Genomic DNA, 25,582 nt, shown 5'->3' with positions numbered 1-25,582 from the left:
ACACAGCACCACTGAAAGGGACTTATACAGCTACACTGGATATATGGCAGCAGAGGACACCACCACAGTGACTGGTCACTGGACTGATGCTGCACAAGACACTTTCCCTGATCTAATGCAGGACAACACAGCACCACTGAAAGGGACTTATACAGCTACAATGGATATATGGCAGCAGAGGACACCACCACTGTGACTGGTCACTGGACTGATGCACAAGAGACTTCCCCTGGTCTAATGCAGAACAACAAAGCAAAAATGCAAGCCAGCAGCACTGGGGACATATAGCAGCAGAGGACACCAACACTGGACTGATGCTGCACAAGACACTTCCCCTGGTCTAATGCAGGACAACACTGCACCACTGAAAGGGACTTATACAGCTACACTGGATATATAACAGCAGAGGACACCACCACTGTGACTGGTCACTGGACTGATGCACAAGAGACTTCCCCTGGTCTAATGCAGGACAACACAGCAAAAATGCAAGCCAGCAGCACTGGGGACATATTGCAGCAGAGGACACCAACACTGTGACTGGCTGGACTGATGCAGCACAATACACTGATTACACTGGACTGGACAGCACAACACAGTACAAGATTCGCCACCCCACTTTCCCGCCCCCACAGACACTGAACACTGAGGACACGTCCTCTCAATACACTCTCCGAGACTGGAGTGAAAATGGCCGCAACGCGCGGCTCCTTATATGGAATCCAAATCCCGTGAGAATCTGACAGCGGGATGATGACATTTTGCCTCGTTCGGGTTTCCGAGTCAGGCGGGAAAACCCGAGCCTGACTCGGAACCGGGCTCAGAGCGTGAAGTCCGGTAGGGTTCGGTTCCCTGAGAACCGAACCCACTCATCTCTATTAGGGATGTCAGGGACCCACCAGATAAAGGTTCACTTTGCCGGAGGTGGGCTTACATCTTTGACCAAATGTATTAAGAAAAATTATTACTCCATGTTTAATTGTGGAGTTTATTATAATTGTTCTGATTTCTAGTATTCTTAGCGATTGACTTGTGCACCTGCTTTTTTCTTTTTTTTGTGTTTAAGTAATAATCCCACCTGTTCCACAGACAGAAATCCGAAAAATATGGCCCGCTAGTGGTACTTGAGGATTGTGGTTAAGGACCCCTGGTGTAGACCATGAAAGACAGCACAATATGAACACTAGGAAATAAAAACAGTTACGCTGCATATTGCATGGCATCATGACCAGATCTCCTTCTGTTTCTTCAGCAGTGCCGTAACTAGGCATTTTAGCGCTGTGTGCAAGAAACAGCATTGGCGACCCCCCCCCCCCCCCCCCCATTGCAAGATAGGGGCAGTGCGCGTAAACTATATAGGGGTGTGGCTTCGTGGGGAAGGGGCGTGGCCACAAAATAATACCAATTCATACTACGGTGCATAGTAGTCTCCATTATTCAAATTACGCTGCACAGTATCGCCACTACACCAGGTAGAGCCCCTTTTAGACATTATGGCAGACAGTCCCCCTTTTTACACATTACGGCAGACAGCGTCCCCCTTTTTACACATTACGGCAGACAGCGTCCCCCTTTTTGCACATTACGGCAGACAGAGACCCCTTTTTACACATTACGGCAGACCGCATCCCCCTTTTTACACATTACGGCAGTCAGCGTCCCCCTTTTTACACATAATGGCAGACAGCATCCTCCTTTTTACACATTATGGCAGACAGCGTCCCCATTTTTACACATTACGGCAGACAGCGTCCCTTTTTTACACATTACGGCAGACAGAGTCCCCTCTTTACACATTACGGCAGACAGAGTCCCCTTTTTACACATTACAGCAGATAGCGTCCCCTTTTTACACATTACGGCAGACAGAGTCCCCTTTTTACATATTGCGGCAGACAGAATAGGGAGATAGATAGATAGATAGATAGATAGATAGATAGATAGATACTTTCCATCTCTCCCCGCTGGCAGTCAGGTTCCTCGGTGCTGGCAGATCCCGGGCAGGGGGGAAGTAGGAGGAGGGGGTAAGTAGTAGGAGCATTGGCTGCCCGCCGCCGCTGTGAATGCTGGGATGAGCGAAGCGCATCCCAGCATTCACAGCAGCGCCGGGCAGCCAATCCGGAAGGAAAGGGACTGCTGCAGCGGCGCCACTACCAATTACATAGCGCTGCTGCGGCTCCAGTCCCCCTCCCTCCTCCTCCTCCCCTGCCTCCGGCGCTGCTGCTCTCCTACCTTGCCTCAGTCTTCTCCAGCGCGGTGCAACCAGCACAGCAGAGGCGGCTTGTAATGAGTCAATTTTACTCATTACAAGCCGCAGGCCGTTGCGCCCACAGGGCGACTGCGCTGTGTGCCAGGCACACCTGGCACACACATCGTTACAGCGCTGGTAATTCCACACACTAGAACCCCCCATAGTAATCCCACAAACCAGGCCCTCCCATAGTAATTCCACACACCAGACCCTCATAGTAATTCCACACAGAAGACCCCCCCATAGAAATTCCACACACCAGACTCCCCCCATAGTAATTCCACACATCAGACCCTCCCAATAGTAATTCCACACACCAGACTCCCCCCCCCCCCCCCCATAGTAATTCCACGCACCAGACTTCCCCCCCATAGTAATTCCACACACCAGACTCCCCCCTCCCCATAGTAATTCCACACACCTGAAATCGTTCCCTCTCAATGGGGACTGGGGAGAAGTGAGGACTGAGGTGCACTGGAACCATGCAACACGGAGCAGCGGGAAGTGAGGAAGGCGACGAGCGGTACGTGACCTATGAGTCACCATAGGTCACAGGCCAGCTGTCGTGGCAGTGCAGCGCTGCAGAGCTGGAAGCCGGGCACGTATATGTGGTGGAGGGTGTCTCTGGCGGCAAGGCGGCGGGTCTCCCTGACGGGCATCTCTGGCAGGCAGCGGCGTCATACCTGAAAAAGGCTGCTATAGAGTGTCGTGTCCACGCCCCAACCTCCCCTCTATACCACGCTGATCTCACTGAAGGGGCACCGCACCGCAGCGGGGAAGCACAAGGGGGAGAGACTGCTCAGCACTGCCATCTGCAATGTAAATTAACAGTGGTGCATCCGGCAGAGAAGGATCCGGGGGCACCACTTTTATTACACATTACAGCAGGCAGTGGCGCATACACACAGGCTGGTGGATGCGGATGGTGCGCCCACAGGGCAAATGCGCTGTGTTCTAAGCACCATCTGCCCACACCTAGTTACGGCCCTGCTCTTCAGCATTTATATTGTAAACTAACAGTGCTGATATTTAATTGTATCACAGAGGTTCCCAAATGCAGTCCTCAAGGCACCCTAACAGTCCAGGTTTTTAAAGACAGCCATGGCTCAGCACAAATGTTTAAATCAAATTGACTGAGGTACTAATTGTCACCTGTGGCCAAGCATGGATATACGTACATCCTGGACCATTAGGGTACATTGTAGACAGCTTTTAGGAACCTCTGTCATTTCAGATTGAATGGTTGACAGTAACCATATCGGCGTTCATAATGTTGACACCACAATGTCAACATCAGAATGTCAACATCGCTCAAACTGTTCATATGCACCAAGTCGACATCCTCAAACTGTCAACAGCTTCACAATGTTGATGTGTGAAATGTCAATAGTTTCAGGATGCCAATGTTTATGGTTACACTGCAGGCAGGAGGATTAGAGTTAGGCTGAGCATGCCGACATGCTGCATGCCGACAGTTTAACCATTGTCACATTCTCATGTTGACTTGATGGCTGTTGACATGATACCTGTAGACAAGTTATACAATACCCTTTTTATATCACCCACATGCTGCTCTTGTATTTAGAAACTATGGGTCAGATTTATTAAGCCTGGTAAAGTGATAAAGTGGAAGGTGATAACGCACCAGCCAATCAGCTCCTAACTGTCATTTTTCAAACCCAGCATGTAACACGGAAGTTAGGAGAAGATTGGCTGGTGCATTATCACCTTTCACTTTATCACTTCACCAGGCTTAATAAATCTGCCCCTATATAACTATTGCAAACATGATGCTCCTGTGCATTGTTTCATTACAGATTCCCTCCAGTCTGACCATCATGATGAGCACTTGCTATCTCAGGAAATATTGAAGCATATAAAGCAACAACACTCTCAGGAATATGATCTGGATTAAGTTGATTAAAGACTGGTATTCTCTGTATTTGTTGTTCTTTGGTATTCTAGATTTCATATAATAATATAAACATATCCCATGACAAAGCCCTCAATGGGAGAAATGCGTTAGCATGCCCCTTACCACGTCAACCAAACACTTATCCTGCAGCCTTTTGGAAACCTCTGAGCCCACAACCAGGAAGTGGAGAGCCGGAAAGCATCTCTGTACACTCCTGATGTCCACCGGGACCAGCAAAGCTGAAGGAGAAATCAGCCAAACAGCAGGAACTTTACTAAACAGATGGACACCAGACGCTCTGACATGAGTCAGCGACAGCCATGCAGCTATCACTGCATTGAGAGCGAGTAACGCCAGAGTTTTAACGAACAGCTTCTGGGTGCTGCTTGCAAAACACCTGCCTCTGAACTTTCAAAGAAGGGCTGTTAACCAATTTATGAAGCAACATTTCGAGCTCTGAATCCATAGAAACTCAGCCAAGTAACCAGAGGTAGGAAACAGCACAAAGGAGTCTGGAGACTCTGAAGCAAGTACCCAACAAAGCGCTTGCTTGTGTGAAATATTGTGGATGTGTGACTGCACAGTTTGCTGCGCTGTTCTTTATCCGTGTTTTTTTTTTTTTTTTTTATACTTTATTTCCTACATATGTATTGGTTTTATTGGCATATTGTATTAATTGGCATTTTGATAAATAAATGTATACTGTTTACTAAAAAAGCAATCTGAGACCTTACACATTTATATCCCTGACACGTGTCAGGGATATATTTATATTATTATATGTACAACTAGGACAATAGGGAGCTGTTGTCATCCACACCCTATTGACAGGAAACACACATTACCACAAACCCACATAGATATATGTAATTCAGATCCAGGATAATGTAAACAGTTAAGTACTTAAGGGAGACCTCACAGAATCACAGGGAAGCACTTGTGAGCAGGGCTCTGGTATTGGTATTCATTTACATAGTTAGAAATAGGTTTAGCTCAAGAAATAGCAGGGAGTATGAATGTTCTGTTTGGGTTATTAAGCTGCCCATATATATGTTGTAAATTTGGATGATCAATAAGTCCATATTGGCAACCATTGTACCACCTGCAAATTAAAAAGTGAAGATTTAATCGGGTAAACACAGGTGGCACAATGAACCCAAGGTGTGCAGAGTTTAGCATTATCAACCGATCCAGATGTGCAGGTGGAAGCGCAAAGCAATGGCATCTTGTTGTCTGACCACGGAAAAACTAAAATCACTGCAAAATGGCCATCCACATATGTGGCCAGATTGCTCATTAATATAGTATATGTGGGTTGTGCCAAAAGATCAGAGGGGGAAATTACTAGAGATGTGTGACGGGCATTTTTCATGTTTTGTGTTTTGGTTTTGGTTTTGGTTCCATGCTCGTGTTTTGGATCTGGATTCGTTTTGCCAAAAACACCTTTTCGTGTTTTGGTTTTGGATCTGGATGATTTAAAAAAACAACCCATAAAAACAGCTAAAATCACAGAATTTTGGGGTAATTTTAATCCTACGGTATTATTAACCTCAATAACATTCATTTCCACTCATTTCCAATCTATTCTGAATACCTCACACCTCACAATATTGTTTTTAGGCCAAAAGGTTGCACCGAGGTGGATGGATGACTAAGCTAAGCGACACAAGTGTGCGGCAAAAACACCTGGCCCATCTAGGAGTGGCACTGCAGTGGCAGACAGGATGGCACTTAAAAAAACTAGACCCAAACAGCACATCATGCAAAGAAGTAAAAGAGGTGCAATGAGGTAGCTGTATGACTAAGCTAAGCGACACAAGTGTCCGGCACAAACACCTGGCCCATCTAGGAGTGGCACTGCAGTGGCAGACAGGATGGCACTTAAAAAAAACTGGTCCCCAAACAGCACATGATGCAAAGAAAAAAAGAGGTGCACCAAGATCGCTGGATGGCTAAGCGACACAAGTGTGCAGCACAAACACCTGTCCCATCTAGGAGTGGTACTGCAGTGGCAGACAGGACGGCACTTAAAAAAACTAGGCCCCAAACAGCACATGATACAAAGAAGAAAAAGAGGTGCAATGAGGTAGCTGTATGACTAAGCTAAGCAACACCAGTGTGCGGAACAAACAACATGGGACGTGCTGGAATTTGCCCAGATGTAATACACGCACAATATTGGTGGCACAGGAGAGCGTACCCCTAAACCACACACACACGGCAAAGCCTGTAAAATTAATTTGGATAATAAAAACCTTTTTATTTGGAGCTATTATAATAATATGCAGCACAGGCGAGCGTACCCCTACACCACACAGGGCAAACCCTGTAAAAATTATTTGGATAATAATATAAGTAATGTATATAACCCTTTTATTTGGAGTAAATAATATACAGCTTAGGACACCACCACTGGACTTATGGCAGCACAAGACACCACCACTGGACTGATGCAGGACAAGATAGCACCACTGGACTGGACTTATATGGCAGCAGCCCTGGACTTGTACGGCAGTGTCAGACCGGATGTCATTTTAAAAAACTAGTCCCCAAACAGCACATGATGCAAGAGGTGCAAGTTGGAATTGTCCTTGGGCCCTCCCACCCACCCTTATGTTGTATAAACAGGACATGCACACTATAACAAACCAATCATTTCAGCGACAGGGTCTCCCACACGACTGTGGCTGAAATTAGTGGTTTGTTTGGGACCCCACCAAAAAAGAAGCAATCAATCTCTACTTGCACAAACTGGCTGTATAGAGGCAAGATGTCGACATCATCCTCATCCTCCAATTCCTCAACCCTTTCACTGTGTACATCCTCATCCTTACAGAGAATTAATTTGTCCCCACTGGAATCCACCATCACAGGTCCCTGTGTACTTTTTGGAGGCAATTGCTGGTCAAGATCTTCCTGGAGGAATTTATAATTAATTTTGCTGAACATCATCTTCTCCAAATTTTGTGGAAGTAACCTCCTGTGCTGATCGATGACAAGGTTACCGGCTGCACTAAACACTCTTTCGGAGTACACACTGAAGTGGGGGCAACTTAGGTAAAATAAAGCCATTTTGTGCAAGGGCCTCCAAATTGCCTCTTTTTCCTGCCAGTATACATACTTGGATGCTGTCACTCATATAATCCTCCAGCATTCTTCCAATGGTGACAGAATCATATATAGTGACAGTAGACATGTCAGTAATCGTTGGCAGGTCCTTCAGTCCGGACCAGATGTCAGCACTCGCTCCTGAATGTCCTGCATCACCGCCAGCGGGTAGGTTAGGAAATCTTATCCTTTTCCTCGTAGCCTCAGTCGCGGGAGAAAATGAAGGAGGAGCTGTTGACGGGTCACCTTCCGCTTGAGCTGACAATTTTCTCACCAGCAGGTCTTTGAACCTCTGCAGACTGGTGTTTGCCGGAAAGAGATATACAACATAGGATTTAAACCTAAGATCGAGCACGGTGGCCAAAATTGAGTGCTCTGATTTCAACAGATTGACCACCCTTGAATCCTGGCAAAGCGAATGAAGGACTCCATCCACAAGTCCCACATAGTTAGCGGAATCGCTCCATCTTAGCTCCTCCTTCAATTTCTCCAGCTGCTTCTGCAAAAGCCTGATGAGGGGAATGACCTGACTCAAGCTGGCTGTATCTGAACTGACTTCACGTGTGGCAAGTTCAAAGGGCTAGACAATCTTGCACAAGATGGAAATCATTCTCCACTGCGCTTGAGTCAGGTGCATTCCCCCTCCTTTGCCTATATCGTAGGTTGAAGAATAGTTTTGGAGGGCCTTATATGGGCCTGGAATTATATGGCAGTACCACTGGATTTATACAGCAGTATCACTGGACTGGATTTATAAGGCAGTATCACTGGAATTATACGGCAGTATCATTGGAATTATACGGCAGTACCACTGGAATTATACGGCAGTACCACTGGACTGTATTTATACGGCAGTATCACTGGAATTATACAGCAGTACCACTGGACTTATACACAGTACCACTGCATTTATATGCCAGTACCACTAGAATTGTACGGCAATATCGCTGGAATTATACGGCAGTACCACTGGACTTATAAAGCAGTACCACTGGACAGCATTTATATGGAAGTATCACTGTAACTTTATGGCAGTACCACTGGACTGGATTTATACGGCAGTATCACTGGGATTATACGGCAGTACCACTGGACTGGACTTATACGACAGTACCACGGGACTGGATTTATACAGTGGTATCACTGGAATTATACGGTAGTATCACTGGAATTATATGGCAGTACCACTGGAATTATAAGGCAGTACTACTGGACTGCATTTATATGGCATTATTACTGGAGTTATACGGCAGTACCACTGAATTTATAAGCCAGTACCACTGGACTTATATGGCAGTATCACTGGAATTATATGGCAGTATCACTGGAATTATACGGCAGTACCACTGCATACTGCAGTACCACTGGACTGGATTTATACAGCAGTATCACTGGAATTATACCTCATTATCACTGGAATTATATGGCAGTACCACTGGAGTTATACGTCAGTACCACTGGAATTTTACGGCAGTATCACTGGACATACATGGCAGTACCACTGGATTTATACAGCAGCACAGGGATACCACCACTGGACTGATGCAGGACAACACAGCACCACTGCAATGGACTGGACTTATACAGCAGCACTGGACATATGGCAGCAGAGGACACCACCACTGTGACTGGACTGATGCAGCAAAAGACATCACCACTGGACTGATGCAGCACAACAGAGCACTACTGTACTGGACTTATACAGCAGCACTGAACATATGGCAGCAGAGGACACCACCACTGTGACTGGACTGATGCAGCACAAGACACCACCACTGGACTGATGCAGGACAACACAGCACCACTGCACTAGACTTATACAGCTACACTGGACATATGCCAGCAGAGGACACCACCACTGTGACTGGACTGATGCAGCACAAGACCGCGCTGGAATCGCCACCCCACTTTCCCTGCCGCACAGACACTGAGGACAGAGACACGTCTTCTCGTTACATTCTCTGGGACTGGAGTGAAAATGGCGGTGACGCGCGGCTCCTTATATGGAATCCAAAACCCTTGAGAATCCGACAGCGGGATGATGATGTTTTGCCTATATCGTAGGTAGATGTAAAGTATTGAATGGCTTTTCTCTTACATCCTAGAGGATGCTGGGGTTCCATTTAGTACCATAGGGTATAGATGGGTCCACTAGGAGCCATGGGCAGTTTAATAGTGTAGGCTGGCTCCTCCCTCTATCCCCTTCCTACCAGACTCAGTTTAGGAAATGTGCCCGGAGGAGCCGGTCACAGCTAGTGGAGCTCCTAGGAGTTTTCTTAGTTTTATTGTTTTCAGAGATAGGTTACAGAAAGGCAACAGCCTCCCTGCTTCGTGGGACTTAGTGGGGAGTAGGAACCAACTTAATGAAGAGTTAATGGTTCCCTACTCTGCTGACAGGACACTGAGCTCCTGAGGGTGCTGATTGCAAGCCCACGAGGCGACCGCTCACTCCCGCAGCACGGCCGCCTCCCCCTAACAGAGCCAGAAGATAGAAGAGTGGTGAGTACAGAGCCGGTTAGCAGGTCGCCAGTGGGTATGGCGGCAAAAGGGTTGGAGCGCAGCTTTGACAGGCTGCGCTCCTGGAAGGCTCAGCAACATACACATGTAGACGCTTGAGGAGCATCCTGACCCAGCGCAATTAACCCTATACTGGTGACAAAGTTAACAGGGGCTAATCCGACTGTTAACACATAAAATCCTCAGGCCAGTGTAAAGACTAAGTGTGGGAAGCCGCGCGCAATTACATGGGGCAAAGCTTCCTCTCAGAGCGGATCCAGCACTCTCCAATGCCATTTTCTCCCTGCAGATCATAGGAACAGAACACTGACAGGGAGCGCTGCCTTCCACATAACTCCAGCAATACCTCTACGGTACCAGGGTGTTATAGACAGGGAGGGAGTGGGATTTCAGTACTAACTAGCCTATTAAGGTTAGCTGGTTAGCATTAGGCTTTTATCATAATAATAGCCTACTGGGGTGCAGTGTGGCTGGCTCCTTATACTCTCTGACTCTCTGAAGGTACTCTGGGGGAAACTGTGTCTGACATTTTCCTGTGTTTGTGTTTGTGTGTACATATCCCACATTACCATGTCTAAGGACTCTGTGTCCTGTGCTGCAGAGTGTTTATCTTCTCTTGAGGAGTCTATTCCATGTACTCAGGACTGCAATGTACTTTCTCAGCCTTCTGACTCTTAACCCACATGGGTGGATTCTTTAAGTGGAATGATATCCAAGATTTCAACAAGGATGTCACATACTGAGAAAGAGACGTAGTTTTTGAGAAAATCTGTGGAGGGTTTGAAGTATTCGGCCCCACTACTTCGTCTAACACCCCACCTACATACCCGCAGAAATGTACACTTGCCCAGATAATGCAAGCTGACACTGATACCGACTCTCATACAGGAGACGGTGATGGGGACATGCAGGGAGGGGATGCATCAGTTGCTAAAGGGGTGCAACTACTGATTGAAGCCATTAGGGATGTTTTGCATATTTCTGAGAAGGTACATGAGCAGGACGAGGAAACTTATTTTACCGTAAATAAGAAATCCTCGCTTACCTTCCCTGCTTCTAAGAAGTTGAACTACTGGTTTGAAAAATCCTGGGAAACCCCAGAGAAAAAAATTCCAGATCCCTAAAAGAATTCTCATTGCTTTCCCTTTCCCTGAAGAGGACAGGAAGAAGTGGAAAAACCCACCTATAGTAGAAGCTTCTGTATCTAGGTTGTCCAAAAGGTTGTTTTACCTGGCCCTGGTTTAACAGCCTTAAAGGAGCCGGCTGACAGCAAGATTGAGACTACGCTCAAATCACTATACATTGCTACAGGTGTGGCTTTAAGGCCCACTATTGCTTGTGCATGGATTTCTAAAGCCATAGTAAAGTGGTCAGGCACATTACTGGAGGACTTAGATACTATGGATAGGAGTGACATTGACTTGTTTTTACGTCACATACAGGATTCTGCAGGTTTTATGGTGGAGGCCATGAAGGACATTGGCCTGCTTAATGCGAGGGCTACTTCCATGGCAGTATCGGGAGGCAGAGGACTCTGCCTATGCCAATGGACTGTAGATGCAGAATCCAAGAAAAGTGTGGAGAACCTACGCTACACAGGTCAGGCCCTGTTTGGGGACGCATTGCATGCGTGGATTTACACGTCGACTGCGGGTAAGTCGACATTTCTTCCCTCAGCAGCAGCACCGGCTAGGAAATCTTATCCTACGCCTACACTGCAGTCCTTTCGGACAGCAAAATTAAAAAAATCCAAACCCCCTCCCACATTCTTTAGAGGAGGTCGGGGAAAATCCAGAAAACCTGCACCAACAGGTTCCCAGGAACAGAAACCAGGTTCTACTTCCTCAAAATCTTCAGCATGACGTTGGACCTCCCAGTCTGGAGATCGGGCAGGTGGGGGCGAGACTAAAAAATTTCAGTCACGTCTGGGCATCTTCATGCCTATACCTCTGGGTAAAAGATATTGTTACCCAGGGCTACAGACTGGAATTTCAAGAACTCCCACCTCACAGATTCTTCAAATCAGGCTTACCTGCTTCGCTGACAGAAAGTGCTATCCTACAGGAAGCCATTCAAGAACTGGTGCAAACAAATGTCATTGTTCCAGTTCCACCTCACATAAAACACAAAGGTTATTACTCAAACCTGTTTGTGGTACCTAAACCAGACGGTTCGGTAAGACCAATATTAAACCTAAAGTCATTGAACCCCTACTTGAGGGTATTCAAATTCAAGATGGAGTCTCTGAGAGTGGTGATCTCAGGTCAGGAGGAGGGGGAATTCCTAGTATCCCTGGATATCAAGGCTGCGTACCTTCACATTCCGATCTGGCCACCTCACCAGGCTTATCTAAGATTTGAGCTGCAGGACTGTCACTATCAGTTCCAGACATTACCATTTGGCCTTTCCACAGCACCGAGGGTGTTCACTAAGGTCATGGCAGAGATGATGCTCCTCCGCATGCAGGGAGTGAACATAATTCCATATCTGGATGATCTCCTGATAAAAGCATCTTTCATGGAGAGGCTGTTGCAAAGTATTGCTCTCTCAACTCAACTACTCCAGGATCATGGGTGGATCCTGAACCTTCCAAAGTCACATTTGAAGTCGTAAAGGAGACTGCCCTTCCTGGGATGATATTCAACACAGAAGTGCAGAGGGTGTTTATACCGGTGGAGAAAGCATTGGTGATCCAATCAATGGTCCGGGATGTCCTGAAGCCAACCCGGGTATTGGTTCATTAGTGCATTCGCCTTCTGGGAAAGATGGTAGCCTCCTACGAGGCTCTGCAGTACAGAAGATTCCATGCAAGATTCTTCCAGCTGGATCTCCTGGACAAGTGGTCAGGTTCACATCTTCACATGCATCAGCGAATACGCCTGTCGCCAAAACCCAGAATTTCACTCCTCTGGTGGCTGCAAACTTCTCACCTACTCGAGGGCCGCAGGTTCGGGATTTGGAATTGGATCCTCATAACCACGGATGCAAGTCTCAGAGGTTGGGGAGCAGTCACCCAGGGAGAAAGCTTCCAAAGAAAATGGTCAAGTCTGTAATCCATCCTTACAATAAATGTTTTGGAACTACTGGCCATAAACAATGGCCTTCTACAAGCGGCACATCTTCTGCAAGATCAAGCCAATCAGGTTCAGTCGGACAACGTCACAGCAGTGTCCTACATAAACAGGCAGGGTGGAACGAAGAGCAGAGCTGCAATGTCAGAGGTAACAAGAATCCTCCTCTGGTCAGAAAGACACGATGTGCCGCTGTCGGCGATCTTCATTCCGGGAGTGGACAACTGGGAAGTGGACTTCCTCAGCAGACATGATCTCCATCCAGGAGAATGGGGCCTCCACCCGGAGGTATTCGCAGAAGTAACAAGCCGATGGGGTGTACCTCAGATAGACATGATGGCCTCTTGCCTCAACAAGAAGCTTCGGAGGTACTGTTCCAGGTCAAGGGACCCACAAGCAGTGGCGGTGGACGCCCTAATAACTCCGTGGGTGTTCCAGTCAGTGTATGTGTTCCTTCCACTTCCACTCATCCCAAGGATTCTCAAACGAATAAAAAGAGCAAGAGTTCAGGCGATCCTCATTGCTCCCGACTGGCCAAGAAGGGCTTGGTATGCGGATCTTCTGGAATCACTGCTGGAGGATCCAAGGCCTCTTCCTCTTCGCAAGGACCTTCTACAACAGGGTCCATTCGCCTATCAAGATTTACCATGGCTACGTTTGACGGCATGGAGGTTGAACGCCAGATCTTAGCTTGGAAGGACATTCCGAACAAGGTCAACGTCTAAGCATTACCATCGGGTTTGGAAAAAGTATGTGTCTTGGTGTGAATCCAAGAAGTTTCCAACGGTGGAGTTTCAACTAGGACGTTTTCTCCTCTTACTGCAAGCAGGTGTGGATGTGGGCCTACGCTTGGGCTCCATAAAGGTCCAGATTTTGGCCTTGTCCATTTTCTGAGGTTCAGACATTTTTGAAAGGAGTTCTACACATCCATCCACCCTTTGTGACTCCTATGGCACCTTGGGATCCTAATGTGGTGCTGCAGTTCCTGCAATCGGATTGGTTCGAACCTTGCAGGAGGTGAACGTAAAGTTTCTTACTTGGAAGGCTGTCACACTGTTGGCATTGGCATCTGCAAGACGTTTGTCAGAATTGGGGGCTTTGTCACACAAGAGCCCCTACTTGATTTTCCATGAGGATAGAGCCGAGCTCAGAACGCGTCAGAAATTTCTTGTCAGCTTTTCATATCAACCAACCTATTGTGGTGCCAGTGGCTACTGACACCTCAATTACCTCAAAGTCCTTGGATGTTGTTCGGGCTTTGAAGATATATGTGAAGAGAACTTCTCATCACAGGTAGTCGGACGCACTATATGTTCTTTATGATCCAAACAAGATTGGGTGTCCTGATTCTAAGCAGACGATTTCTCGCTGGATCAGGCTTACTGTCCAGCATGCTTATTCTACGGCAGGATTGCCAGTTCCAAAATCTGTTCATGTCCACTCTACTCGTAAGGTGGGTTCTTCGAGCAGCTACTTGGTCAGGGTCGAACACATTTGTTAAGTTCTACAAGTTTGATACTTTGGCCGCTGAGGACCTTAAGTTTGGTCAATCTGTTCTACAGGAACCTCAGCAATCTCCCTCCTGTACTGGGAGCTTTGGTACATCCCCATGGTACTAAATGGAACCCCAGCATCCGCTGGGACGTAAGAGAAAATAGGATATTATATACCTATCTGTAAATTCTTTTCTCATAGTCCGTAGAGGATGCTGGGCGCCTGCCCAGTGCTTCGAATTCCTGTATTGTCACTCGGTTAAGTATTGCAGGGTCAGTCGTTGCTGAAACATTTCAAGTTGGTTAGCTTGGCTTTCCTTTTGTTAGGTGTGTGCTGGTGTGAATCTCACCACTATCTCTGTATTTCCTTCTCTCGAAGTATGTCCGTCTCCTCGGGCATAGTTTCTAGACTGAGTCTGGTAGGAGGGGCATAGAGGGAGGAGCCAGCCCACACTATTAAACTCTTAAAGTGCCCATGGCTCCTAGTGGACCCATCTATACCCCATGGTACTAAATGGAACCACAGCATCCTCTATGGACTATGAGAAAAGGATTTACCAGTAGGTATATAAAATCCTATTTTTGCTGCTCCTCCAACCTTTGAAGCATATAGAGTGTTGAATTCCACCTCGTTACCACTAGTGATGAGCGGGTTCGGTTTCTCGGAATCCGAACCCGCCGAACTTCAGCTTTTTTTACACGGGGCCGAGCAGGCTCGGATCCTCCCGCCTTGCTCGGTTAACCCGAGCGCGCCCGAACGTCATCATCCCGCTGTCGGATTCTCGCGAGGCTCGGATTCTATCGCGAGACTCGGATTCTATATAAGGAGCCGCGCGTCGCCGCCATTTTCACACGTGCTTTGAGATTGATAGGGAGAGGACGTGGCTGGCGTCCTCTCCGTTTATAGAGAAGAGAGTAGAGAGTTAGAGACACTATTTACTAATTTTGGGGAGCATATTAGGACTGGAGTACTACTACTTGCTGATAGTGTGACCAGTGACCATTGACCACCAGTTTAATTAATCCGTTCTCTGCCTGAAAAAAAACGATACACAGTGTGACACAGTCACATACCATATCTGTGCTCAGCCTCAGTGTGCTGCATCATCATATGTAATACTGTATATCTGACTGTGCTGAGTGCTCACTGCTCACACAGCTTAATTGTGGGGGAGACTGGGGAGCAGTTAGAGCAGGAGTACATAAATAATATATTTTAAGTACAGTGCACACTTTTGCTGCCAGAGTGCCACACTGCCAGTGTGACTGACCAGTGACCACACTGACCACCAGTATATTGTGATTGTCTGCTTAGGACGGAGTACTACTTGCTGATAGTGTGACCAGTGACCAGTGACCACCACCAGTTTAATTAATCCGTTCTCTGCCTGAAAAAAAACGATACACAGTGTGACACAGTCACATACCATATCTGTGCTCAGCCCAGTGTGCTGCATCATAATTAATACTGTATATCATTATGCTGAGTGCTCACTGCTCACACAGCTTAATTGTGGGGGAGACTGGGGAGCAGTTATAGCAGGAGTACATATTTTAAGTACAGTGCACACTTTTGCTGCCAGAGTGCCACTGCCAGTGTGACTGACCAGTGACCACTGACCACCAGTATATTGTGATTGTCTGCTGACCACCAGTATATTGTGATTGTCTGCCTGAAAAAGTTAAACACTCGTCGTGTGGTGTTTTTATAAACGCATTCTGCAGACAGTGTCCAGCAGGTCCGTCATTACATAATATATACCTGTCCGGCTGCAGTACTAGTGTGATATATATATATATTTTAATTTTATCTCATTATCATCCAGTCTATATTAGCAGCAGACACAGTACGGTAGTCCACGGCTGTAGCTACCTCTGTGTCGGCAGTCGCTCGTCATCCATAAGTATACTAGTATCCATCCATCTCCATTGTTTACCTGAGGTGCCTTTTAGTTGTGCCTATTAAAATATGGAGAACAAAAATGTTGAGGTTCCAAAAATAGGGAAAGATCAAGATCCACTTCCACCTCGTGCTGAAGCTGCTGCCACTAGTCATGGCCGAGACGATGAAATTCCATCAACGTCGTCTGCCAAGGCCGATGCCCAATGTCATAGTACAGAGCATGTAAAATCCAAAACACCAAATATCAGTAAAAAAAGGACTCCAAAATCTAAAATAAAATTGTCGGAGGAGAAGCGTAAACTTGCCAATATGCCATTTACCACACGGAGTGGCAAGGAACGGCTGAGGCCCTGGCCTATGTTCATGGCTAGTGGTTCAGCTTCACATGAGGATGGAAGCACTCAGCCTCTCGCTAGAAAAATGAAAAGACTCAAGCTGGCAAAAGCAGTAGCACCGCAAAGAACTGTGCGTTCTTCGAAATCCCAAATCCACAAGGAGAGTCCAATTGTGTCGGTTGCGATGCCTGACCTTCCCAACACTGGACATGAAGAGCATGCGCCTTCCACCATTTGCACGCCCCCTGCAAGTGCTGGAAGGAGCACCCGCAGTCCAGTTCCTGATAGTCAGATTGAAGATGTCAGTGTTGAAGTACACCAGGATGAGGAGGATATGAGTGTTGCTGGCACTGGGGAGGAAATTGACAAGGAGGATTCTGATGGTGAGGTGGTTTGTTTAAGTCAGGCACCCGGGGAGACACCTGTTGTCCATGGGAGGAAAATGGCCATTGACATGCCTGGTGAAAATACCAAAAAAATCAGCTCTTCGGTGTGGAAGTATTTCAACAGAAATGCGGACAACATTTGTCAAGCCGTGTGTTGCCTTTGTCAAGCTGTAATAAGTAGGGGTAAGGATGTTAACCACCTCGGAACATCCTCCCTTATACGTCACCTGCAGCGCATTCATAATAAGTCAGTGACAAGTTCAAAAACTTTGGGCGACAGCGGAAGCAGTCCACTGACCAGTAAATCCCTTCCTCTTGTAACCAAGCTCACGCAAACCACCCCACCAACTCCCTCAGTGTCAATTTCCTTCTTCCCCAGGAATGCCAATAGTCCTGCAGGCCATGTCACTGGCAATTCTGACGAGTCCTCTCCTGCCTGGGATTCCTCCGATGCATCCTTGCGTGTAACGCCTACTGCTGCTGGCGCTGCTGTTGTTGCTGCTGGGAGTCGATGGTCATCCCAGAGGGGAAGTCGTAAGACCACTTTTACTACTTCCACCAAGCAATTGACTGTCCAACAGTCCTTTGCGAGGAAGATGAAATATCACAGCAGTCATCCTGCTGCAAAGCGGATAACTGAGGCCTTGGCATCCTGGGCGGTGAGAAACGTGGTTCCGGTATCCATCATTACTGCAGAGCCAACTAGAGACTTGTTGGAGGTACTGTGTCCCCGGTACCAAATACCATCTAGGTTCCATTTCTCTAGGCAGGCGATACCGAAAATGTACACAGACCTCAGAAAAAGAGTCACCAGTGTCCTAAAAAATGCAGCTGTACCCAATGTCCACTTAACCACGGACATGTGGACAAGTGGAGCAGGGCAGGGTCAGGACTATATGACTGTGACAGCCCACTGGGTAGATGTATGGACTCCCGCCGCAAGAACAGCAGCGGCGGCACCAGTAGCAGCATCTCGCAAACGCCAACTCTTTCCTAGGCAGGCTACGCTTTGTATCACCGGTTTCCAGAATACGCACACAGCTGAAAACCTCTTACGGCAACTGAGGAAGATCATCGCGGAGTGGCTTACCCCAATTGGACTCTCCTGTGGATTTGTGGCATCGGACAACGCCAGCAATATTGTGTGTGCATTAAATCTGGGCAAATTCCAGCACGTCCCATGTTTTGCACATACCTTGAATTTGGTGGTGCAGAATTATTTAAAAAACGAGAGGGGCGTGCAAGAGATGCTGTCGGTGGCCAGAAGAATTGCGGGACACTTTCGGCGTACAGGCACCACGTACAGAAGACTGGAGCACCAACAAAAACGCCTGAACCTGCCCTGCCATCATCTGAAGCAAGAAGTGGTAACGAGGTGGAATTCAACCCTCTATATGCTTCAGAGGTTGGAGGAGCAGCAAAAGGCCATTCAAGCCTATACAATTGAGCACGATATAGGAGGTGGAATGCACCTGTCTCAAGCGCAGTGGAGAATGATTTCAACGTTGTGCAAGGTTCTGCTGCCCTTTGAACTTGCCACACGTGAAGTCAGTTCAGACACTGCCAGCCTGAGTCAGGTCATTCCCCTCATCAGGCTTTTGCAGAAGAAGCTGGAGACATTGAAGGAGGAGCTAAGACAGAGCGATTCCGCTAGGCATGTGGGACTTGTGGATGGAGCCCTTAATTCGCTTAACAAGGATTCACGGGTGGTCAATCTGTTGAAATCAGAGCACTACATTTTGGCCACCGTGCTCGATCCTAGATTTAAAACCTACCTTGGATCTCTCTTTCCGGCAGACACAAGTCTGCTGGGGTTCAAAGACCTGCTGGTGAGAAAATTGTCAAGTCAAGCGGAACGCGACCTGTCAACATCTCCTCCTTCACATTCTCCCGCAACTGGGGGTGCGAGGTAAAGGCTCAGAATTCCGAGCCCACCCGCTGGCGGTGATGCAGGGCAGTCTGGAGCGACTGCTGATGCTGACATCTGGTCCGGACTGAAGGACCTGCCAACGATTACGGACATGTCGTCTACTGGCACTGCATATGATTCTCTCCCCATTGAAAGAATGGTGGAGGATTATATGAGTGACCGCATCCAAGTAGGCACGTCAGACAGTCCGTACTTATACTGGCAGGAAAAAGAGGCAATTTGGAGGCCCTTGCACAAACTGGCTTTATTCTACCTAAGTTGCCCTCCCACAAGTGTGTACTCCGAAAGAGTGTTTAGTGCCGCCGCTCACCTTGTCAGCAATCGGCGTACGAGGTTACTTCCAGAAAATGTGGAGAAGATGATGTTCATTAAAATGAATTATAATCAATTCCTCCGTGGAGACATTGACCAGCAGCAATTGCCTCCACAAAGTACACAGGGAGCTGAGATGGTGGATTCCAGTGGGGACGAATTGATAATCTGTGAGGAGGGGGATGTACACGGTGATATATCGGAGGATGATGATGAGGTGGACATCTTGCCTCTGTAGAGCCAGTTTGTGCAAGGAGAGATTAATTGCTTCTTTTTTGGTGGGGGTCCAAACCAACCCGTCATTTCAGTCACAGTCGTGTGGCAGACCCTGTCACTGAAATGATGGGTTGGTTAAAGTGTGCATGTCCTGTTTATACAACATAAGGGTGGGTGGGAGGGCCCAAGGACAATTCCATCTTGCATCTCTTTTTTCTTTAATTTTTCTTTGCGTCATGTGCTGTTTGGGGAGTATTTTTTTGAAGGGCCATCCTGCGTGACACTGCAGTGCCAGTCCTAGATGGGCCAGGTGTTTGTGTCGGCCACTAGGGTCGCTTAGCTTACTCACACAGCTACCTCATTGCGCCTCTTTTTTTTCTTCTTTGCGTCATGTGCTGTTTGGGGAGTGTTTTTTGAAGGGCCATCCTGCGTGACACTGCAGTGCCACTCCTAGATGGGCCAGGTGTTTGTGTCGGCCACTAGGGTCGCTTAGCTTACTCACACAGCTTCCTCATTGCGCCTCTTTTTTTTCTTCTTTGCGTCATGTGCTGATTGGGGAGTGTTTTTTGAATAGCCATCCTGCGTGACACTGCAGTGCCACTCCTAGATGGGCCAGGTGTTTGTGTCGGCCACTAGGGTCGCTTAGCTTACTCACACAGCTACCTCATTGCGCATCTTTTTTTCTTTGCGTCATGTGCTGTTTGGGGGGTAGTTTTTTGAAGGGCCAGCCTGCGTGACACTGCAGTGCCACTCCTAGATGGGCCAGGTGTTTGTGTCGGCCACGTGGGTCGTTGAGCTTAGTCACACAGCTACCTCATTGCGCCTCTTTTTTTCTTTGCGTCATGTGCTGTTTGGGGAGTATTTTTTGGAAGGGCCATCCTGCGTGACACTGCAGTGCCACTCCTAGATGGGCCAGGTGTTTGTGTCGGCCACTTGGGTCGCTTAGCTTAGTCATCCAGCGACCTCGGTGCAAATTTTAGGACTAAAAATAATATTGTGAGGTGTTCAGAATAGACTGAAAATGAGTGGAAATTATGGTTTTTGAGGTTAATAATACTTTGGGATCAAAATGACCCCCAAATTCTATGATTTAAGCTGTTTTTTAGGGTTTTTTGAAAAAAACACCCGAATCCAAAACACACCCGAATCCGACAAAAAAAATTCGGTGAGGTTTTGCCAAAACGCGTTCGAACCCAAAACACGGCCGCGGAACCGAACCCAAAACCAAAACACAAAACCCGAAAAATTTCAAGTGCACATCCCTAGTTACCACCTCTTGCTTCAGGTGATGGCAGGGCAGGTTCAGGAGTATTTGCTGGCGCTCCAGTCTTCGGCACGCAGTGGCTGAATGTCGAAAGTGGCCCGCAATTTTTGGGGGTACCAGCAGCATCTCCTGCACGCCCTTGTCATTTAAAAAAAAAATTCTGCACCACTAAATTAATTCTATGTGCAAAACACGGGATGTGCTGGAATTTGCCCAGATGTAATGCACGCACAATATTGGTGGCATTGGGGGTCATTCCGAGTTGATCGCACACTGCCATTTTTCACAGCGCAGGGATCAGGTTACTACTGCGCATGCGTATGCACCGCAATACGCATGTGCGTCGTACAGGTACAAACAGCTTCATTGCTAGGCAATGCTTCTAGCGACGAATCCATTTGCATGGGTGATCACAAGGAGATTGACAGAAAGAGGGCGTTTATGGGTATCAACTGTCCGTTTTTTGGGAGTGATAGGGAAAACGCAGGCGTGTCTAGGCGTTTGCAGGGCAGGCATCTGACGTCAATTCCGGGATCGGACAGGCTGAAGTGATCGCAAGGGCTGAGTAAGTTCAGACCTACTCTGAAACTACAAAAAACTTTTTCGACACGCTCGGTTGCACATGCGATCGCACACTTGCAAAGCAAAAATACACTCCGCCATGGGCGGCGACTATGCATTTGCACGGCTGCAAAAAGTAGCTAGCGAGCGATCAACTTGGAATGAGGGCCATTGTCTGATATCAGTCTAAGTGGGGTAATCCATTGTGCGATGATGTCCCTCAGTTTCTGTAAGAGGTTGTCAGCGGTGTGCCTCTTACGGAAAGCGGTGATACACAGTGTAGCTTGCCTAGGAACGAGTTGGCATTTGCGAAATGCTGCTACTGGTGCCGCTGCTGTTGTTGCTGCGGGAGGCAATACATCTACCCAGTGGGCTGTCACAGTCATATAGTCCTTATTCTGCCCTGTTCCACTTGTCTACATGTCCATGGTTAAGTGGACAGTGGGTACAACTGCATTTTTTAGGACACCGAAGACACTTTTTCTGACATCTCTGTACATTCTCGGTATCGCCATCAATTCTCTAAGTCCCACTGAACTAATGGCGGATACCGGATGCACGTCTTACACCAAAATAGCTGTCAAGGCCTCAGTTATCCGCTTTGCAACAGGATGACTGCTGTCATATTTCATCTTCCTCGCAAAGGACTGTTGGTCAATTGCTTAGTTGATGTAGTACAAGTGGTCTTCCAACTTTCCCTCTGGGATGACGATCGACTCCCAGCAGCAACAACAGGAGCAGTAGGCGTACCACTCAAGGATCCTCCGGAGGAATTCTGGTTAGGAGAGGACTCCTCAGTCTTGCCAGTGACATGGCCTGCAGGACTACTGATGTTCCTGACTGAGGAGGAAGTTGAGGGAGTTGGTGGTGTGGCTTGCAGGAGCTTGGGTACAAGAGGAAGAAGGGATTTAGGTGTCAGTGGACTGCTTACGCTCTTACCCAAAGTTTCTGCACTTGACAATGACTTCTGATGAATGCGCAGCAGGTGACGTATAAGGGAGGATGTTGCTAGGTGGTTAATGTCCTTACCCTTACTTATTACAGATTGACAAAGGCAACACATGGCTTGACACCTGTTGCCTGATTTGTGGAGAAATAATTCCACACCGAAGAGGTGGCTTTTTTTGTAGTTTGCCCAGGCATCACAATGGGCTTCTTCATCCCACGGACAACTGTTTTCCTGGTGTCTGATTTAAACAAACCACATCACCATCAGAATCCTCATCGTCAACTTCCTCCTCAGCGCCAGCAACACCCATATCCTCATCCTGGTGTACTTCAACAGTGACATCTTCAATTTGAATATCAGAAACTGGACTGTGGGTGTTACTTCCAGTACTTGCAGAGGGTGTACAAATGGTGGAAGGAGCCACCTCTTCCCGTCCAGTGTTGGGAAGGTCAGGCATCGCAACCACCGACACACTTGGACTCTCCTTGGGGATTTGTGATACCATCTTAGAACACACAGTTCTTTGCTGTGCTTTTGCAGCTTAACTCTTATCCTTTTTCTAGCGGGAGGATGAGGGCTTCCATCGTCATATGAAGCTGAACCACTAGTCATGAACATAGGCCAGGGCCTTAGCCGTTCCTTGCCACTCCTTGTCGTAAATGGCATATTGGCAAGTTTACGTTTCTCCTCAGACCATTTAAATTTATTTTTGGGTTTGTTTTTTTACTGAACTTTGGCTTTTTGAATTTTACATGCCCTCTACTATCACATTGGGCATCAGCCTTGGCAGACGACATTGATGACATTTCATTATCTATGTCATGACTAGTGGCAGCAGCTTCAGCACTAAGAGGAAGTGGTTCTTGATATTTCCCTATTTTATCCTCCAAATTTTTGTTCTCCATTATTTTCCTGGAGTTATATAACACAGTATGCGGCACAGGACAGCGTATCCCTACACCACACAGGGCAAATCCTGTAAAAATTATTTGGATTAAATATTAATAACCCCTTTAAATGGCGTAAATATACAGCACAGGACAGTACCACTGGATATATACGCAGTATCACTGGAATTATACGGCAGTACCACTGGGCTGGATTTATATGACAGTATCACTGGAATTACACGGCAGTACAGCAGTACCCCTGGACTTATACGGCAGTACTACTGGACTGGATTTATACGTCAGTATCACTGGAATTACACGGCAGTATCACTGGAATTATACGGCAGTACCACTGGACTGGATTTATATTTATATGGCAGTATCACTGGAATTATACGGCAGTACCAATGGACTTATACGCAAGTACCACTGGAATTATACGGCAGTATCACTGGATTTATACGGCAGTACCACTGGACTTATACGACAGTACCACTGGACAGGATTTATACGGCAGTATCACTGGAATTATACGCCAGTACCACTGAAATTATATGGCAGTATCACTGGAATTATTCGGCAGTACCACTGGACATATACGGCAGTACCGTTGGACATATACGGCAGTACCACTGGACAGGATTTATACGGCAGTACCACTGGACTTATATGCCAGTTCCACTGGAATTATATGGCTGTATCACTGGACATATACGGCAGTATCACTGGACATATACGGCAGTACCACTGGACATATACAGCTGTTCCATTTGACTTATACAGCAGCACAGGGACACCACCACTGGACAGATGCAGGACAAAACAGCACTACTGCAATGGACTGGACTTATACAGCAGTACTGAACATATGGCAGCAGAGGACACCACCACTGTGACTGGACATATGCAGCACAAGACACCACCACTGGACTGATGCAGCACAACACAGCACCACTGGACTGGACTTATACAGCAGCACTGGACATATGGCAGCAGAGGACACCACTACTGTGACTGGACTGATGCAGCACAACACAGCACCACTGGACTGGACTTATACAGCAGCACTGGACATATGGCAGCAGAGGACACCACCACTGTGACTGGACTGATGCAGCACAAGACACCACCACTGGACTGATGCAGCACAACACAGCTCCACTGGACTGGACTTATACAGCAGCACTGGACATATGGCAGCAGAGTACACCACTGTGACTCAGTGGCGTGCGGTGAGGTCAGTGGCTGGTGAGGCACTGCAGCCATAATGTCCGCCAGCTCCTGCTGATTACCCCTACCGCCGCCGAGCCAATGCCCACTACTGCCTCTGAGCCAATGTCTGCTGCCACCGCCAATGGCTTACAAACTTGCCTACCATCAACTGACCCAGCCCTCCGCCACTAATTTGCATCTCAGTCCGATGCCGCCAATGCCCGCTGCCTGCCTGCTCATCATACTTGTGATATAGTGTACATTTTTATAGAAAAAGAAATAAAAATTAGTGTTTGGGAAGGGAGTGGGAGGAGGACATGAATTCAATTTAACTTAATGGAGAAGGGTCTTAATGGGTTAAAAAATGTAAAAAAAAAATGTGTGAGGTCCCCCCTCCTAAGCATAACCAGCCTCGGGCTCTTTGAGCCGGTCCTGGTTGTTTAAATACTGGGAAAAAATTGGACAGGGGTTCCCCGTATTTAGACAACCAGCACCGGGCTCTTAGACCGGTCCTGGTTCCAAAAATATGGGGACAAAAGATGTAGGGGTCCCCCGTATTTTTAAAACCAGCACCGGGCTCCACTAGCCAGGGACATAATGCCACAGCCGGGGGACACATTTATGTAGGTCCCTGTGGCCGTGGCATTACCCCCCCAACTAGTCACCCCTGGCCGGGGTTCCCTGGAGCAGTGGGGACCCCTTAAATCAAGGGTTCTCCCCCCCTCCAGGCACCCAAGAGCTAGGGGTGAAGCCCGAGGCTGTCCCCAGCACCCCTGGGCGGTGGGTGCCGGGCTGATAGCCATAAGTGTGTAAAAAAAGAATATTGTTTTTTGTTGTGGAGCTACAAGGCCCAGCAAGCCTCCCCCGCTTGCTGGTACTTGGAGAACCTCAAGTACCAGCATGTGGGGAAATAACGGGCCCACTGGTAACTGTAGTTCTACAACAAAAAAAATACCCAAATAAAAACACAACACACACACCGTGAAAGTAAAAATGTATTAAAACACACTTACACACTCACATACTTACCTACATCCCACGCCGGTCACGTCCACTTGTCCAGTAGAATCCAATAGGTGGTTCCAGTAAAAATGAGAGAGAGATTACTTACCTACATCCCACGCCGGTCACGTCCACTTGTCCAGTAGAATCCAATAGGGGTACCTGTAAAAATGAAAATTATACTTACAAACGAAGTAATCCAAAGGAGGAGAGAGAGAGAGAGAGAGAGAGAGAGAGAGAGAGAGAAATGAATGATTATTATGTACT

The 25,582-nt window shown here is 47.4% G+C and overlaps 1 protein-coding gene across 4 annotated transcripts in view; it reads left to right on the top strand.

The window, feature by feature from the left end:
* STING1 (stimulator of interferon response cGAMP interactor 1) overlaps positions 1 to 25,582 on the top strand; it is a 232,997-nt gene that overhangs the window by 195,135 nt on the left and 12,280 nt on the right. For 2 of the 4 annotated variants that reach the window (XR_010179642.1, XR_010179641.1), the window contains exon 7: positions 4,069 to 4,656. The exons of 1 other annotated variant lie outside the window; for it this stretch is intronic. Coding sequence is in view for 1 of the 3 variants with exons in the window: in XM_063928284.1 (XP_063784354.1) it covers positions 4,069 to 4,166 (98 nt within the window). In the remaining 2 variants the exon portion in view is untranslated. Of the gene's footprint in view, positions 1 to 4,068; positions 4,888 to 25,582 lie in introns of those variants that run through there. One more of the 4 variants, XM_063928284.1, reaches the window with a different exon arrangement.

This window comes from Pseudophryne corroboree, chromosome 6 (assembly GCF_028390025.1).
Source record: "Pseudophryne corroboree isolate aPseCor3 chromosome 6, aPseCor3.hap2, whole genome shotgun sequence".
Lineage (NCBI taxonomy): Eukaryota > Metazoa > Chordata > Amphibia > Anura > Myobatrachidae > Pseudophryne > Pseudophryne corroboree.
The sequence above is the reverse complement of the archived record's forward strand: the minus strand, read 5'-3'. Positions and strand labels throughout refer to the sequence as shown.